This window comes from Astyanax mexicanus, chromosome 17 (assembly GCF_023375975.1).
Source record: "Astyanax mexicanus isolate ESR-SI-001 chromosome 17, AstMex3_surface, whole genome shotgun sequence".
NCBI classification, from domain to species: domain Eukaryota; kingdom Metazoa; phylum Chordata; class Actinopteri; order Characiformes; family Acestrorhamphidae; genus Astyanax; species Astyanax mexicanus.
The window spans coordinates 10,300,831-10,321,196 of NC_064424.1; the positions used below are offsets into that span (position 1 = coordinate 10,300,831).

The 20,366-nt window shown below is 33.9% G+C and overlaps 1 protein-coding gene across 3 annotated transcripts in view; it reads left to right on the forward strand.

The window, feature by feature from the left end:
• Positions 1 to 20,366, forward strand: part of rap1gap2b (RAP1 GTPase activating protein 2b) — a 75,777-nt gene that overhangs the window by 17,531 nt on the left and 37,880 nt on the right. Inside the window, exon 1 of one of the 3 annotated variants that reach the window (XM_049466522.1) lies at positions 4,852 to 4,986. The exons of the other annotated variants lie outside the window; for them this stretch is intronic. Coding sequence (XP_049322479.1) covers positions 4,970 to 4,986 — 17 coding nt within the window. The 5' untranslated portion in view covers positions 4,852 to 4,969. Of the gene's footprint in view, positions 1 to 4,851; positions 4,987 to 20,366 lie in introns of those variants that run through there. 3 annotated transcript variants of the gene reach the window in all.

Genomic DNA, 20,366 nt, shown 5'->3' on the forward strand with positions numbered 1-20,366 from the left:
CAGATTCAACTGTCTTCCTGGTGATTTAAGGTTATTCTGAAGAGAGTTCTGAGGTAGTCCTCCTTCTTTATTATTCCAACCACTGTGTGCAGTGTACCAGTTCTCCTGACATTTTCCCCAATTGTGTTCCATGTGCTTTATGGAGCAACAGCTCCAGGAAACATAATAAATATTGTGCTGTGCTTTACATTTTTTGTACTTTGTTTTGTAAATGTATTCCCAATACAGCCCTAATTTAATTATATTTAATTACAATCACAATTTAAATCCATTATATGTTGGGTACCACTTTAAAATAAGACTACCTTTATAAAGGATTTATAAATGGTTTACAATTAGTTTATTAATGATTACTAATTAGGTTGTAAATGCCTTAAAAATCATTATTAATCAGTTATAACACATACATAGAAAGGGCAACATGATCTGTTGTTTGTCAAATAGTGAACCCACATCCATCTATATTCTTGCTCTTTCTATGTATGTGTTATTACTGATTATTAATGATTTTTAAGGCATTTACAACCTAATTAGTAACCATTAATAAACTAACTGTAAACCATTTATAAAGCTTATTTTAAAGTGGTATCATATGTTGTAGTAGTTGTGATTTTAGAGGTTTATTTTGTTAGAGGGTGGCAAAGCAAGCTATGAAAAGGTTCTACTGAAGCACTTCTACTTATCTAAATATATAAGCAAAATATTGTAAAATATATATTTATATTAGACCTAGGAGTATGTGCTGTGAAATTATTTGTGCATATCTTATAAACATTAAAAATTTCTACAAAATGTTATTGAAGCAAGGCCTCAGAACCTTTATCTATTTCACAAGCTTTTCTAATCTAATTGTGTGTCTTTATTCTTTTGGAACACTCCATTGTGTCTCAGTTTTAACTACCCTCTGGGTGATTTGAGGTTATGCTTAAGAATTCTGAGGTAGTTTTCTTTTTTCATTATTCCATCCACTTTGTGCAGTGTAGCAGTTAAACTGGCATGTTCTCCAACGGAGTCCCATGGGCTATATGGAGCAGCAGCTCTAGGAAATGAAAATAACATTATGAATATTGCATTTTGGTTAGTGATTATGTAAATAAAAACACTTTTGTACAGTGCTTTGAGAATTCAGGCCAGTTTAGAAAATATTGCTTCATATTGGAACTCAGTAAGTCAGTTTTTTAGGTATGATCTATTCATTGTAAATCATGCATCATAGTCACTAATGCACCTGTTTTGAATTCATTGTACAGTTTAGTTTTATATTTTAAGTCAGGTTGAATTTGACGACTTCGTAATTGACATTTGTAACAGATCTATAATAATCTGCATACTGCAATCTGCATCAAGAATTTCCCCCCGGGGATCAATAAAGTATCTATCTATCTATCTATCTATCTATCTATCTATACATAGTGCAAACATCATATTATATTTATTATATATAAAAAGGATGATACAAATGGTTCGTTAAGGGATGGTAAAGACCACCTTACCTTCAATTTGTTATATTATATTTATATTTTGGTGTAGTGGTGTTAATCGATTAAAATTAGAATCAGATTAATCACAACAGAATTCTGTGATTATTGTAATTAATCAGAATTGTTTTCTTTTTTCTTAAGCCTAAGCGTTTAATAATGGTGATGTAAATATAAATATATAAATACAGTATCCAGTGCTAGATTTACAAAATGTAATCTATGTAATATATATATATATATATATATATATATATATATATATATATATATATATATATATATATATATATTACATTTTGCAAATCTGGTACTGAATACTGTATTTATATTTACATCTCCATTATTATATAGGTGTTGTATATAATATATATATATCAATGGTGGCAATTATAGAATTATATAAAATTGATTAAATTGGATTAATCACAACAATATTCTTTTAATGTAATTTTAATGTAAATGTAAAAAGAGATGAAAATAGCTATGTCTCATGGTGTATAAATGTTACATCTGTTAAAGTGATACCGTTGACGGCACTCATTTATACACATTATATATGTGCATTTATATTCATGAGGAAATTCTGTAAGGAGATGAACGCATTCTTTTCCGTGTCTAAGTGTGTCTTTGTGATTAAACTTGTGTGAAAGCTGTGTGAGTTCACACTGCTGTGTCTGTGTGCTTGTTCGCAGGTTCATGATTTATTGAAGTGTGTCAAAGATCAACCCTGCCCGGTCTATGATTTATTCAGAGCTCGGCTACACTGGAAAATAAAATGGTGCTTTGAAGGTCCCCGATTCAGACGTGATCAGTTGCGCATGATTAAAACGTGTTACATCAGCACAAACTCTTGCCAATAGAAGTAAACATGAAGACAGATGTAACATGTTTTATTCATGTGCCACCGACTGACATATCCAAAGCATGAAAATTCAAACTACTCTTTTTTTAGTGCTTATACACTCTTATAATTAAAGGTGATACAAACCATAAGGTAACATAACGGTTTGTAAAAGATATTTAAGGTTCTTCACATCCCAAAGCTTTATTACCGTATGGTTTTATATGGAACCAAAAGTGGTTCTTTAATGACAGGACCCAAAACAACAATTGTAGCACCTCTAATTTCTAAAGTTCTAGTGTGGTTTCATGGAATGGTGGACAACATTGTAATAAAGTAAAGGTCAAGACTATGGGAAGCCCATTCTAAAATCTCCATATCATCCTGCTTTGTCCATTTTACAACCACCTGTGGTTGGTTTAGTTATTTGAGGTTCAAGATTATGCTAAGGAGCTGACATGTGACATGTCATGGGACAGAAACTAGCATTGTTTTTTTATTTATTTAATCCAATAATATGTTTTAAGTATAATCGTTTTTGAAAGACATCATTTGACAAGCTTAATAAATTACAGCAAATAAATTATTAAGGGTAGTTTTACTAAAGGTAATTGTTCTCAGTAGAATCATGACATGTTTAACAAATATTTGAATGTGTAATGGGTCTTTTACCTGGTTAAATATTTTTTTTTGTGATGAGGAAGTCTTGTAAATTGCCGCTGTTGCACCAAATACCAAGTATTTCCATTTTTGCCATTTTTAACTTTTTGACATAATTTAACATAACTGCACTGCACAAAAGCTTCACAATGAATAGAAACCTTTTTTAAATAAACGTCATTTAAAAACGATTTTTTTTTCTTGGAAAGTTTATTAAATCCTTTTTTTTTAGAGATTTTGCTAACGCTTTACAATAAGGGTACATTTATTAACAATACTTAGGACAGAAGGTTTTATTAATCATTTTTTAACTAATGCCTTAATTCATTATAGTTTAAAACATTCTTAAGCATTACAATCTAGTAACGTTTAACAATGTCTTAACTAATGTTAATAATACGTTAAGTTATTTATTATCGTTTAATACTGTTGTAGTACTGTTAATGTAATCTAAATTGATAAAATGATTTAGTTTTTTTTATCATTTTAAACAACAGTATGTATATTTCATATTAATGTATTGGCCAAATGCAATCTGAATTACTTTCTACAGTGCAGTGTTTAATTCCTTAATTAATTCACAAGAAGTCACCTCACAACTACATGTGTGGGTGTTACCAAGCAGTCCCTTAACATAACATTTTATGATCAATTTACATTATTCCATACTCTATTCCATGACTTCTGGCATGTCAGTGTATGTACCAGTTTAATAGTTGAGCATACTCTCCAATAATGGTTCTTCTATGTCATTGCATAAAGAATTAAACCAATAAAAGAAGAATTAAACCAATAAAAGGGAACATTTATTAACATTATGTACTACAGAAGTTTTATTAATCATTTTTAACTAATGTCTCGATTCATTATAATTGAAAAAAGTCTGAACTAGCGTTAATAATAAGTAGTTGTTTATTATTGTTTATTACTTTTGTAGTACTTACAAACATGAATAGAAATCTTTTAACATTTGCGGTCATTTTTAAAACTTTTTTTTCTCTTGGATAGTTTATTATCTCATTTTTAGAGATTTTTTGTTCAGTACTTACGACAGAAGGTATTATTAATTATTTTTAACTAATGTCTTAATTCATTATAATTTGAAAACATTTTGTATATTTAATATGTTTAACTATATAAATTAAAAATGTCTTACTGTGGTAGAACTGTTAATGTATAGTGTTGTAAAGATTTTTATATGGGAGTGACTGAGTATTCTGAAGAACTATTATGTAGATAGATAGATAGATAGATAGATAGATAGATAGATAGATAGATAGATAGATAGATAGAAACAAACAAACAACAATAATAAGAAGAGAGCACAATAAGAAATATCAGACTATAGAAAGTTATAAACTGAGATTTGAAATATTAACTGTACCTTAGAAGTTATAAATAAAATAAAATAAAATAAATGCAGAAAGAAGAATATATAAATGAATATATAAAAACAAACTATACGGTATACAGTATGGAAGTAACCAGCCTTATATATGAGGTAGTGCACTTATATTTTAAGTAGTGCACTTTTAGCATTATTTACTGGTGTAGTGGTTTAATCATAGCACACCACTTCCACAGCCTTCAGGCTCATCCCTGTCTGTGCTGTTTATCGGACTGAGCTTGAAAGTGAGGGTAAACAGGGCTGACTGGGTGGGTGTTAGGATGTCACCCCCTTTGCCTACCCCTCATGCCCTCCCTCTACCCTTTGTCTCTATCCCTCGCTCTCTGAGTGTCTCTCCCTCTCTCTCTCTCTCTCTCTCTCTCTCTCTCTCTGTGTCTCTCTCTCTGTCTCTCTGCCCCCTCCCCTCCCCACAGACACAACAAAGTGAAGCGCTTTGTACTTATGCATCATCCAAAGCACTGGATTACAGCTGTGTAATCAGTAGCCCTCCTGAGCGCGTCTCTCTCTCTCTCTGCACATTTTCCACCTGTAACTGAGTGAGAGCTGGAGATTGAGTAACTGCAGCAGCACACAGGAAACATGCCGCGCAGACCGTGGTGAGTTAACTGGGTGTGAGAACAGCATCATGCATGTGTTTATTGCTAACTGGACCACATGTGATTGTTTGTTTGTTTGTGCTGGTTTTGCATGAAGTAGCTCCAGTTTGATGTACAGCGACCAGGCAAAGATCAGGCATGTATGAACACAGAGCTGAATTATAATCAGGATCAGGAAGGTTAATTAGAGTGCTGGATGTGTTCAGGAGTCAATGGATTGCAAATGCTGCCCTGAATTAACTTGGATACTTGATTCAAATGATTTGTGTTCTATTCCACATGCATAAAGTACATTACATCATCACAGGCACTGGCAGGCAAACTAAGAGATGGAATTGCGCTTATGTGATTTATTTAGTTCATGTAGAAATTATGGTAACACTTTATTAAAACTTTCATTATTATACCATTAACTAATGATTAATAACTATTATTTTTTACATTGTAAGGAACTAAAACATCGCTTATATATTTGTAAATACTAATAAACACATTGGCTAATGCCAGTGATTTAACATTTCTAAATATGAATATCCATGCTGATAACTAAGTGTCATGTGTAAACATTTGTTAATATTCAAAGTCTGATAAACTAATGCGTTGTTTCTATTTACGGATCATAGTTAAATATATATTGATGAAAGCTTTTATAAAGTGTTACCAAAATTATATTATATTACCAATTGAATTGAATAGTGCACCACTTTTTCTGTACATTCGTATTAAGGGTTATTTTACTAAAGGAAGTTGTTCTGTGTAGAACCGTGACATGTTCAACAGATATTCAAATCTGTAATGGTTATTTAGCCTGGTTAAATATTATTATTGTTCTGTGATGGGGAACGTCTTGTTAATTCGCTGTCGCACCAAATACTGTGTATCTCCATTTTTTACTATTTCTAACTTTTTGACATAATTAGGAACTGGACTACACAAAATTTCATTATGAATGGAATTTTTTTTTTAATTAACGTCATTTAAAAACAACAATATTTCTTCAATATCTCTTGGAAAGTTTATTAACTCCTTTTTAGAGATTGTTAACACTTCACAATAAGGGAACGTTTTATTAACAGTATGTACGACAGAAGTTTTATTAATCATTTTTTAATAATCACTAATGTCTCCATTTATTATAATTGAAAACATTCTTAAGCATTACAATTTAGTACTATTTACACAAAGTCTGAACAAGTGTTAATAATAAGTAGTTGTTTATTACTGTTTATTACTTTTGTAGTACTTACAAACATGAATAGAAATCTTTGTACATTACATAAACTCTTGGAAAGTTTATTAACTCCTCTTTAGAAATTTTGTTAACACTTTGCAATAAGGGTACATTTATTAACAGTACTTATGACTAAAGTTTTATTAATCATTTTAACTAATGTCTCAATTCATTATAATTGAAAACATTCTTAAGCATTACAATTTAGTATATTTTATATGTTTAACTATAAAATAATGTCTTAACTAGCATTAATAAAAATAAAAAGTTATTTATTATTGTTTATTACTGTGGTAGTATTGTTAATGTAAAGTGTTGTAAAAAAATATATGGCAGTGACAGTGAGTTTTTTGAAGAACTATAAGCTTTAAGTGTATTTATTGTATAATTGTTTTAGTTTGCATTTTATATGCATGCACTAAATATTCTGCAATATTTTTTGCTGCATTATATTATTTTATGCTATATTATTTATTTTGCCACTTTATGATTATGCTGTTATACTTTTATACTATATTCCTGAAATTAATTCATTATGTTTCTGTTTTCCTATATCGGCAAGTATATTGTTATCGTAAAAATGCCCTGAAATATTGTGATATTATTTTAGAGCCATATCGCCCACCTCTAATAGATAGATAGATCTGCATCAGCAGATACGACAAACACTAAACATAACCCTGTGCAAGTATTGTGTTTAAGTTAAGTGTAAGTAGTGTCCAGGAGTGTGAATGTACAGGAAGTATCATAAGAGTCCATAGTGCCCAGAGGTACAAATGTACAGTATGTACAGTTAAGGGTCAAGTGCTTGTATGCAGCATCTAGTATTCCACTTGTTCTATTAGTTCAAATAAAGAAGTATAATTGTTAAAAGGTATCAAGGTATTATCCAGCATCATGCTAATCAGGGGTCTCCAACCATGCTCCTATCATAGCTATTATACTACAGGTTACACCCTTATCCTACCTAACACACTCAACTGATCAAGCAGTCCTGGAGGCAGTAATTAGATGGTTAGATGGCTCAGGTGGAATTGATTAGTGGTTGGAGCTAAATCCTGCTGGAAAGTAGCTCATCTCATCTCATTTATAAAGATGAGTCCTTAATGGATCATCAAATATGGAATCAAACATAGTTTTTCAGTGGCATCGCTCCCAAAAACGTTCCACAGTTCCATCTGGTACCTTCATTTTTATGAGTGATATTACTGTAGAGACTGTAGTTTCTCCAAGTACTTAGAAATGAAATGAAATGAAAGTTATTAGAAACTGGATGAATATTGTGATTTGAAAGCATCCCTCAGGTCACTGCTGGTAGATGGGAAAGGGATTCACGTGCAAACCTGGACCTGGACTCCAGAGAGATGACAGTGCGTTTCATTATATCAGTGTAAAGCCTGTTATACGCTCTGCTTCCTCCTGACCTGTAAACCTTCATCACCTGCCTGAGGGGACTAGATCATCATAGTTTTTCTGTTTATGTTGTGATTAGAACTTTTTCACTTGAAATTTCAGTACCAGTCAAAAGTTTGGACACACCTCTTCTCTTTCAATGTGTGTTCTGTCTTTTTTATGATTTTTGACATTGTAAATTGTATATTGAAGACTTTAAAGCTATACAGGAACACATGGAAAATTATTTATTTAAACTAAAAAAGTGTTAAACAAACCAGAATATCTTTTATATGTTAGACTTAGGACAGATCTGCACACTCTTGGTATTTTAATCTCAGTGTCTTCATGAGGGAGAGTCACGTGGAATAGTTTTCTCAGCAGTGTCTTAAAGGAGTTCCTGGAGGTGCTGAACAATAGTTGCTGCTTTATATATATATATATATATATATATATATATACACACACACACACATATGAAGATATAGATGGATAGTTTAATGCTAAGTTGCAGAGAAATATGCAGTAGTCCAGAACACAGGACCTTTATCCTGTATTTATTTACCTTTTTGCTTTTGTGTTAACTGGACTAAACACACTAAAGTATTTAGCTTTTAACAGCTTAATTAATCTTTAAATAAATACAATTTTTTACTGTACCCTTTCATGTAAAGACAAAAATATTATAAAAAAAACAATGGTTTAAAATGCTAAATATAAAAAGAAAATAATTGTGTACTAAATAAAGTGTACTAAAATGTAAGTTTTGTAGTTTTAGTTTGTAGTTACACAATTGTTAGAGTTTTTTTAGTTTCCCCTAATGTGTCTTTTCCTCTAATTATTCTAATTTGTCTAGTTTAATTCCTCTAATTTCCTGCTAATTATTTGTATGCACAATTTCTTTTTTATCTCTTTAACCTCATACAACAAACAGCTATTTACACCCCCCACTCCCCACCACCCTTCTCTTTCAGGATTTATTTTTTTGATGGCAGAACTGAAGTGGGTTGTGAGCTTCAGGCTTTAAAGCTGAGTTCTTCCCCCCCCTTTTAGTGCTGTTTGCAGCCGTTTATTTCTAGACTGCTGCTCCTCAGCACTGACAGCTCCTCTTCCACTCCACCGCTCATCCCTCACTGCCCTTGCTCCCTCCATCTCCCTTCATTTCCACCCCTCTCTCTCTCTCTCTCTCTCTTCCCCTCTGCAGCCTCCTCATAAGAGCAGGCTGATCATGGAGTTTTCCTCTGATGAAAAATAGATGTGTGGATGCGAGTCGGAGGTGCTCTCCCAGGCAGAAAAGTGTTACACAAGCAAGTGTTTATGGCAGACGGAGCACAACCAGCAGCATACAGTGGGGATTATTTTTCCCCAAAGCTAGAATTCTTTCTGAATGTTTACAGTAATTAGTCCGACTTTTATGCTGCTTGCCTGTTCAGGCTGACTACAAACAACCTTAAATTCTAACATGTATAAATACAAGTAGGCCTGTCAGAATTATAATTCTAATTATTTTTTTAATATTAATTTATTTCTAATTTTTATTTTGTTTTCACCCCAATTTACAAGGCCTAATACCCAACCCACTCGTTGGAACTCCCCCTATCACTAGTAATGCCCCATTATTGCTAAGGACCATCACAGTGCACTCGGAAGAAAGCACAGCGACTTGGTTCAGATACATCAGCTCACAGACGCCTTGTGCTGAGCGACATCACCCTTTGGAGTGATGTGAGGAGAAAGCGCCATCTACCCACCCAGAGAGAGCAAGGCCAATTGTGCTCTCTCAGGGCTCCGGCAGCTGATGGCAAGCTACATGAACGGGATTTGAACCAGTGATCTCCCGATCATAGTGGCAGCGCCTTTTTCGGCTGGAGACCCCTCCAAAATTATTATTTTTGATTTGCCTGCATTGTCCCAATATTAATTGTAATAACGATATTACTGTCATTTTAAGTCCATTGTATGCCACTTATATAATGCTTATATAATAACATAATAATACACCATGTTTTGAAGACCAGTTAACTTTTAATTCTTAAATTCTTAAAAGTATTTTATTATTCCTGCTAACATAATGTGCAATATTGAGATCAGCAAAAATGATTAAGATTGTATGATAAATCAATAATATAAAGAATTGTGACAAAGAAATTATATCAAAAAGTGAAAAACAACAAGGTTTTTGCATGTGAGTGACAATTTATTACAATTCTAGCATCAATTAGGGTGTGCCATATCGTATCGTATGCAATAGTATCACCCACCCCTGTTTTTAGCAAAATAATAATTCACACTGTTCTCATTTCCCATTATATATCTGCTTGAGACAGGTTATATCTGTCCAGTATTGTTTATTTTACTTTAATCCTGGATATATGGAGATATTTGGAGTGCATTATTAGTATCATGACATTCTGGATCATTGACTTCTGTTACAAATCTGATTTTGTATTTTTTAATATCTTAGTTAGAGGTGTGCCATTTTATATTATATGCAATAATACAATTTAATTTTCATTTTGTTGTAGTAGTGTATTCTTGAAATATTTTTTTTATTCAGTGTTTTGTTATATCGCCAAGAATATCATTATCACAAACATACCATGAAATATCGTGATATTATTTTAGTGCCATATCGCCCACCCCTAGTATCAATATTTGAATTTTGATACTGATGTCTGGTTTACTGTTTTGAACTCTTTAAGAATATTTTATTATTTGAACTGCAAAGAAAAACATTGCTTAGGAAAACATAATGTACAACATTAAGATTATCATAAATGATGCAAAAATAATTATACCCATATATAACAATGAATCAGTGATGTAATTATCCTGACAGGCCTACATAACATACGTAAGTTTAACATGGCTATGACTGGGATTTGTAGATCATAGGCCACAATAACCTTTCAAACTACATTTTAAACATGCATATTTACACTGTAACAGAAACGGATATTGATTTAGCTTAGAAATCTGAACCAAACTGTTGTAGATATTTAACTATATCTTTTTCCACTCTCTCTCTTAAAGTACTGTGGATTACTACTCCACTACTTTGAAGACTCTGTTGCCTCATGCTGGAGGGTTGCACTCTGTGAACCCGACTGTGTACCGAGGACTTTTAGTTCTCACTGCTGTGACACTGAGCAACAGGGAATTAAATGGAGTTACAGGGGTTCTGCCTGGGCCAGTTTTAGCTAGTCGGTGTGAAAAACCACATTACATCACTTAGTATTTAATCATCTACAATAAAATATATTTTTATATCCAAATGTTTTTAATTATATTTAACTAAATACTGTGCTATATTGCCTTTTGGTAACACTTTACTTGGATGGTCCATTTAATGGCCTCTTTGATGCTCAACTGACATTCAACTAACATTCAACTACATGTCTATTAAATGTAAATGAACTAAAAGGTGAAAGTAAATTATTCTCTATTGAATATAACCCAACATTCAACTCTAACCCAAACACTTATCTTAATATTTTAGCATTGGGTTTAGAGTTAGATTTTAAGCTTAGGTTAAATTTAGGGTAAGGGTAAGGTGTAGGGTTCGATTTTATGGTTGATTTAGGGTTAAGTTTAGGGTTAGTTGTAGGGTTAGGTTCTATTTTTAATCATTTTCATTCAACATAGGGTTAAGTTAAAATTCAGTGTTAGTTGAATGTCAGTTGAGCATCAACAAGGCCATAAAATGGACCATCCAAGTAAAGTGTTACCTGCCTTAATAGTTTCACTGTAAGGAAGATTAGGAGGATCAATCAGTGTTTTTGTGGGCGGCAATCGTCTTTTTGCTGATACTGATTGAGGGGGATTCTGGTTATCTTTTTAATATGATCAAGTGATCGCCGATAACAGTTGAGGATGGTCTTTGATGCTTAATAAATTTATCCAGGTAAACTTGGTAATGTATAATTTGTGCCAGTTTGGAAATGGATTGATCAGTGTTTTAGGACCCATACCTTCGCTGATCATGCATTCAGTATGATTGATGGATTGTCAATACTGATCAAAGGTGCGGTAGGGTTCAAGCTACATTAACCATTCTAGGTAAATATAGTAATGCATCATTGTGCAGGGCTTCTGTAATGTTCTGGATTGTCTTTTAATCTAAAATGTACTTTGATTTTTGGGATCAACCACGTTTTAAATTGCTCGAACTCCAAACACAAGCTAAAAACTTTATCAACTGTTGCTGCTGTACTTCTGGTTGTGGTTAAATGTGGTCAGCAATGTTTGCTGATTTGGGTTGTTAGTGCTGTTTGTTAGCTGTGCTGTTATCTGACATTCATTGTATGGGCTAAAGGCTGCTCTCTCAAGAGGGGTATCCAGGTAGTGGTGTTTAAAGTCTTTACTCTTTTCCCACACAGAATGTGTTAGTCTTACACATTCTACAAACATGTGAGTTAGATAATGCATTAGTTTTGGGTAAAATTTTAAAAAGACTGTTTTATTCTAAACAGAACAGAAACAGAACTTTTGAACAGGGGAACCCAAAAGTGGTTATGATAAATTGTAACAAATATGCAAGAATGTTCCTTTTATTAGAATGTATGTGTAATTAACAATAATCAAAATAGTTGGGAATGGTTAACCTGTAAAGTGTCTTTAAAACCCTTAATATCATATCATCTTTAAATGATATAATTATGAAACATTAAGTTTCAATACCAGAAATGTAGTGATGAGTCACATAAAATTTTCTCTCAACCTCAACATCAGCCTGTCCTGCGCTGCCCCTAATGCTGTCCTCTAACTCTCACTCTGCTTCTTCTCCCTCTCCTCTTGCTCTGACAGCAGCTGAGCAAATATGAGATTTGGAGAGGCACACTTGAGACTTGATGATGAGATGAATTCAAGTATCCCTAGTAGTGCTGGGTTACCAATCTTAAACAGAAACAAGACATAAAGAGGGTCATTATTAGATTAATTTGCCTTTTGGCCCTCGTAACTTAAAAAATGACTTAAGAGTTTTAAATATTTTGACTGTTCATCATATTTAGACTTATATTTTGCCAGCTTAATCACTTTTTCAAAAATAATTTGAATTACCTTGATATTTTACCATGGCAGTGTGGAAAGCTTAAGCTTTACCTCAGCTATATATGGACACAATGTGAACAAGATGTGTGAAATAAGTCAAATTAATATTATAAATTGCTTAATATTGAGCGTGTGTGTCTTCAGTCCCTTAAAAATAAAAGAATATGAAGATTGCAATGTCACTGATTTATTTATTTAAAATTTTCTCCCATTTTTCTTCCAATTTACACGGCCAATTACCTAACCCACTCATTAGGACTCACCCTATCACTAGTGATGCCTCAACACCAGGAGGGTGAAGACCAGCACATGCCTCCTCCAAAGTCAGCCACCACCTCTTTTCGAACTGCTGCTAATGACGCAGCATTGCTGAGTAGCATCACAGCGCTCTTGAAGGAAAGCGCAGCGACTCGGTTCCGATACATCAGCTCATAGACGCCTTGTGTTAAGCGACATCACCATAGGAATGATGTGGCTAGAGAGCGCCATCTACCTACCTACATCAAGCAAGGCCAATTGCGCTCTCTCTCAGGGCTCTGGTAGCTGATGGCAAGCAACATAAACAGGATTTGAATCTGCGATCTGCTGATCATAGTGGCAGTGCCTTAGTCCGCTGGACCACTCAGAGCCTGTTCATTTTTTAAAGTAATCACAAAATAACAGTGTGGACAGGGAATTTAAATAGCTTGATATTTTTTTATGAAAGCTAAATAAATCATTGAAATGCCTAAATTAATAAAAATATTAAGACTTTAAAAGGTTTTTCACCAAAAGGTGCTATTTAACCATTTATGAGAATGTTTCAGTTTAACCAGGCAGCGCTGTAGAAATGGTAAAATCCCATCCCTACACATTAAAGCTATATAGAATGTCCATTTTAAGGCAAGCAGACAGACTCTGAGAAAAGCTGTTTCAAAATTAACCCTTCCTTCTTGCATTTGATTATCTGCCCCCATAAATTAAACATTGATGATATTGATTTGTTTATTTACAACTGAGTATTTATTTGCCTGTCCAGCAATCCTACAAACAGTGGTCAATGTGACCTCCACTACTCTGGTTAACTGCTATTCCTTAATCCCATTATCTAGGAAATCAAGACAGGACTGTCTTAAAACTGTTTAATAGTATCTTAATATAGTCTTTTTTCAAGCTAGGCTGATTCTGAGTATGGGAGCCCATTAAAAAAAAATCATTTTTATTTAATTTGCATTTTTATTATTTTGAGACACTAAGTCCATTTTTTGAGATATTATGGCAAAATAATAAGATAACATCTCAACATAATGAGATATAATCTGTATAATTTATGTAAATCTATATAATTAAATGTAGACCTGACCTCCTTGCATTTGATTGGCTGTTAGATTGAATGTCTCTTACATTCATACATATTTATATGTTAGAATTTATAAACTTTAACATTTAAAAAATATATATTTAATTATAATTATTTCAATTGTTCCATATATATATATTTATTTGATGTCTTGTTTTTTTTTTTTTTTTTTTGCTTGATGAAGAAAATATTTGACTACATATCAGAATAGTGAATTTGTGGGGGTGTATTAGTTTGTGTACTTCATTGTTTAAATCAGGTTTTTCTGTTTTATAATCATGTTTTCAGTCTGAATAATTAAACTCAGAAACATATACAAAAACTGTAAAATTAAGACAGCATATCAGCTCTTGCGTTTTGCTTCCAGCTTTTTACCAGTAGAGGGACCTAGATGGTTGCTTTTAGAGAGATGATGGTGGCATACACATCCCAGTGCTTGGTCTGTATCCTCTTTTTTCCTATTATATTGTAGACACAATAAATAAAAAAGCTTGTACGCTTAGAATCTGCAGGGCATAACACTGGCAAAAGCTGCTTGTTCTTTCTATTTTATCATCTACATTACCATTCTACATAACTTTCTACCATCTGAAATACTGTAGCTGAGGATTGTCTTTCTTAGATTTAAAATGCCAATATTTAAAACAACTAAAATCTGAGATGAAATGTGATAAAACTCCTCGTGATAACAGGAATATGATGGATAAACTGCTGTCAGATTATTTCTACAGGTACATTTAAACTATGTGACCATTGTGACTCATCTGTCAACTTGTTTTGTGCATGAACTCTGTTTTTTAAACTCAAACTAGAATTGATGGCATGTCTAAAAACAGATTGATTTTCAACAAATTATTTATTTAAAAATGTTTGACCAATAAATTACTATACTGTTAGTGATTCTTAACATTTTGCACTAATTAAATTAATGTTGAACATTTCAAACTAATGAAATTAGATTTTAGAAATTAGATCTCACTGCCTTCTACGTTTCACGCCAGAAGTGGTGACACTGGGTGTAGATCACCCATGTATGCTTTTTCACATAATCAACATAAAATAGATATTTTATTTAGTTGACTTTGTAACTGTTAATGAAATACGCATGAAAAACATATTAAAGACTTATTTCATGTAATAATAATTAATAAATTGCACCTAAAATATACATCAAACATTATTTATATTAAAAGTTGTCTGAAATTACTATTATCCTTCAGTTCATAAAAGTTGTTTATTTTTTTTTCTTTAGGAGATGTGAAATGTACCCCTATTTCCTAAATATGTTCAGGGTTGTGACATTTAGCTTAGTTTTTATATCATGACTTTCACACAAAAATATGTTATCTTAAAATTGGAGAAGGAAAAAATGTCAATTTGAAGCATTTTTTTCATTACATTTTTCATGAAATTCTGATACAACTTAAAGAACAACTTTATGTTAAAAAAGTGAAAAACTGCAGGGCTGCCACACTAATAAATAGATTAAACAGTAGAGTGTAAATGATATGCTTTAAAACTTTGTTTTAGAAAGCTTTAACTTCTTACCAGACACTTTTTATCTGGACGTCTTTTTTTACCTTTTCTAAAGCGGACAGTATTTTATCCCCTACCTTTTCATGTCTTATTTTCCTGTCTATATCTCCCTTATCTCTTGAGCCACATTCTCTTTCTCTGTCTTTCTCTCTCTCTTTTTCTGTGGTTCTCACTGTCAGCCGAGTAGCAGTGTTTGGCCTTTGTATCTTCAGCTGTACAATACCAATTGATTTGTGGAAGCAGTTCCAAAGGATGATGTTTTTTTTTGTTTTTTTTTTTTGTCTTGTGCAAATACAGCATTTGTGGCTGACTGGCCACATAAAAGAAGTGGCATGTTCAGAAAATGTGTGAGTGTGTGGTGACTGGCATTATCTGCCTGAATGTAGGACTGGCCCTCGGCAGCTAACTCACAGAGATCAGAGAGAAAACGAGGCAATTACACACTGTAAAAGGTCAGACAGGGAACAGGTAAATAATGGCGGCTGTGTTGGACCTGGCCTGGCAGAAATAAAAAGGAAGTGAGTGAACATCAACCTTGTTCTTCAGGTTCCAGCATGTGTGTGTCTGAGTGTGTGTAGGGACAATCTGTTCTTAGGGTGGAAATGAAATGGTGTGCAGAGAAAAGGCAGTGACCAGCAAGATGTGACCATGAAGAGTGATGGGGGGCCAGGCCACGTCTCACAGCAGCTCCCCTGCTGAGCCCACCGCCTGATACACAGCCGCATGCATCAAAAGCAAGCCTGCCTTCCTGACAGCTCAACCTGTGTGTGGGTTTCGGTGTGTGTGTGTCCTTCACATGTCCGGGATCAAGTGTTTATCTGTCTAAGTGGTGTCTCTGCAGGGTCTTATCTGTAATTGTGATTGTGTGTGTGTGTGTGTGTGTGTGTGAGAGTGAATGCACGTGTGTGTGATTGCACATGTGTCTGTGTGAGAAGGTAACAGCTGTGTGTCTATGTGTGTGTGTATGTGTGTCTGTGTGTGTCAGGGAAACAGCAGGAGGCCAGCCTGCCTTGTGTAAGTGTATGTGTGTGTGTGTGTGTGAGAGAGAGAGAGAGAGAGAGAGTGAGAGTGAGAGAGAGGCAGTCACTCATGGTCCTGCATACAAATTAAGGCCCTAGGCATGTCTCCTCTCATCAGCTGTCAGTCTTTATCACACTGTGTGTGTAAGAGAGAGAGAGAGAGAGAGCATCAGAGATAGTGAGAGAGAGTGAGAGAGCAACAGAGAGAGAGAGAGAGAGAGAGAGAGAGAGAGAGAGAGAGAGAGAGAGAGAGAGAGACACTGACGGCGCCTTTCCTCTGAAAATGAATGGTCTTAATGAAGCACTCTCAATGTATTGCTCTCCTCCAGCACACTACACTACATCCTATTTTACCTCCAGCACTCACTGTGTATTGATTTCTCTTAGACCGTGCCGTCACCCTGCAGACAACAGGTGTTCGGAGCACTGCTTAATGAAGCAGGTGTCTTTCACCTGTGACACCGGTATGAACACGTATTTAATTGGTACTTTTAAAGGAGTTGTAGTTAAGATTCAAGGAACACGACCTCTAGCAGCCCAGAGGTGTTGAACACAACACTTTCCTTCATTCCCTAGATTATTGATTTTTGTATACATTGAATAAAATACCTACATTTTATATATTTTTATATTCTTTGTATAATATTCTTTGTAGATTAGAATAACAATTAAATTATCAGTCACTACATGTGTTAGCTAGTTAGATCACTCTCACAAAATCACTTTTCGAATGAGCCGTTTAAGGGCTCTGTCACTTTTAAGCAAATAAGCTGTTGCTGGCCATGCTCCATGTTTACGCTGAATGTTTACCATACATTAATGTTAATGCGTTCTAAATGGCAAACCACGAACTAGCTAGTTAATGCTTATCTGTGAGAGAATCTCACAAGGTACAGATCCCTCCCTCAGACGATGTCTGCTGGCAAATCTTGCTATGTACTGTCCAAGGTTGATGCATCTTTTTGCCTGTATGTTTTGTGTTGTTTATGACTTAAAGTTTGTGTATACTGTCACAAATCAGATTGTGTAAAATAAAAGATATAGAGTATATGCTTATTTTCACTTACAAATGTATTATTTACACAGAGGCACCCAACCTTTTTCATAAAACTGTCCAGACACAAGTATAGCTTTTCTTCAGTGTGCTTTCAGAAATTAAGACTTCCCTTTTGTGAAATTGAAGATAATTTTCTATTATTTTCCTCCTCCTCATCCTCGCCCAGTGGGTTTCACACATCCACCTTACTGTCTCTCACCTCCTCTTCCTCTCTTTGTCCAACCTTCCTTCTTTCATGACGACTCTGCTGTGAATTATAATCGGGTTATTCCTGGACCACTACTGTCCTCATGGGACTCCCTTAAAGCAGTAGTTCAGCCAGCGTGTGTCTTTTTCTGTGCTTGATGTCTTTAGATTTTTTTTCTATTGGAAGGAAGCTACAAGGCTAATGTAGCTATTCTGCAATGGAAGCTTATACCCCTCCAATTAGCACAAAATCAGTTGTCTAAATAATTGCACACTTGTTTGCATTTTGATGTCTGTATTTTTGTATAAACGAACAGAAAGGTCTTGGCTGCATAAAATTGTGCAGATTTTTTTAGTGACTTGCTTTACGAAAGCAGTAAACAGATCCTTCCACTTAACACTTAACAGTTAAATGCGTCTTTTTAAAACCCTTACATATTTAAAAAAATATATATTACATAGTGACTGTTAATTTAAAACCATGGAAAATTATTCTTCTGTCTTTTTAGACAAAACCAGCTAATTTTAATCCTTTATAAGACTTTAGAATTTAAAGGTCTGTTTTATCCAGTTTAACAATTCAAATGCTTTAATAAAGTGTATTATGTAACATATTACCAGTTCTATATTATATACTATAGCAAGTTGCTCAATTTATTTAACTAGTTGAACTATTTTGCTCCAGGATTCGAATCTGGGCTTGGTCTCTTATGGGTTAAAAAGGAATTTCACTGTTTTCTGAAATTTTAAGTAATTTATGGTGGTTTAATTTAATATATACAGCTCTGGAAAAAATTAAGAGACCACTTCTAAATTGTCATTTTGAGCATTTATTTGCAGAAAATGAGAAATGTCTGAAATAACAAAAAATGCAGAGCTTTCAGACTTCAAATAATGCAAAGAAAACAAGTTCATATTCATAAATATTTAAGAGGTCAGAAATCATTATTTGCTGGAATAACCCTGGTTTTTAATGACAGTTTTCATGCATCTTGGCACGTTCTCCTCCACCAGTCTTTTGGATAACTTTATGACACTCCTGGTGCAAACATTAAGCAGTTCAGCTTGGTTTGATTTTAATCCAGAGGTTTTCAATTTGGTAAAATCAAAGAAACTCATCATTTTTAGGTGGCCTTTTATTTTGTTCCAGAGCTGTATATATACATCTTGAACATGTATCATCACATGACATGGAGTCTGTACATTATATATGGGGTATGGCTAAAATTGAAAACATAATTGACATCAGTTTACTTTGTTGTGTACAAGTTTATCCCAAGACTTCACATCATCATAGCTTATTAAAAGAGAAGGCACTATAGTGGTACCCAATCCCAAAAGAAGGGCAGCCAATAAGACATTTTACCTATTTTTTCCACTTTAGTGGGCAATTTTGCCTCTACATTCTACTCCACCAGTGTAGCTAGTAGGGGTGGGCGATATGGCTCTAAAATAATATCACGATATTTCAGGGTATATTTGCGATAACGATATACTTGGCGATATAGGAAAACTAAAATAATCCATTCATTTCAGAAATATAGTATAATAGTATAACAATCATAATGTGGCAAAATAAATAATATAGCATAAAATAATATAATGCAGCAAATAATATTGCAGAATATTTAGTGCATGCATATAAACTGCAAACTAAAACAATTATACAATAAATACACTTAAAGCTTCACAGTAAATAATAGACTACTTTTAAGACAGAACAGCCCTATTATCACCATTATCATTTTTAATATCATGATATTTCTGTGTCACGATATATTGTATACGATATAATATTGCCCACCCCTAGTAGCTAGAGATGCTGAATACAAAATTCTAAAATACCTGTACCCCTTTACCTGTTACGGTTAATTAAATATCTTACAATATTTCTGTCCCAATTTATCAATTTCCCAAAAGGACTGATCTCTCGAGCCAAATTTTATTCCCTTCTCTGGGTCTTGAGAGCACCTTTGCAAGGTCATTTGGGATCAGCCTCTAGATTTTACACCCAGCTCTGAATGGAGTGGAGGACCTGGTTGTAGAATAACAGACACCCCTGTTTTCCTGCCTCCTCAAGGACTTCAGCTGTTAGCTAAGACATCCCCTAAAGCGCTGAATGCTCTTTTAATCAGAGGTCCTGCCAGTTCCACATCCTCGCCTCCAGCTGGAGCTTAACAACTCCAGACATATTCATGTTAAATGGATTTTATGTGTTAGAAAGAGTGTGCTGTTCTTGCTGTTAGAACACTAACGCTGCTCTCAGAACACATTGTCGTCTTTTTATGAATTAGCTCCGGCTTTTGTGAGGTGCTGTTTAGAAAATAGAGCATTTGCATGTGGCTAGTGTCTCTTTATTAACTAGTCTTTTGATTAGGTCTAGCCCTAGTGTGATTTTTATGTGATCTCCATTCACTCCGAGGCTGTTTTCTTTTTAAAAAGGCGACGCTAGGTGTGAGTTTTCTTCAGCAGAATTTATCAGCGCTAGCGCAGCACAACAACATGACCACCTCAGAGAGAATAAGAGAGATGTGCTGAGAGATTCAGGACACAGGTGCTGTGGCAGTG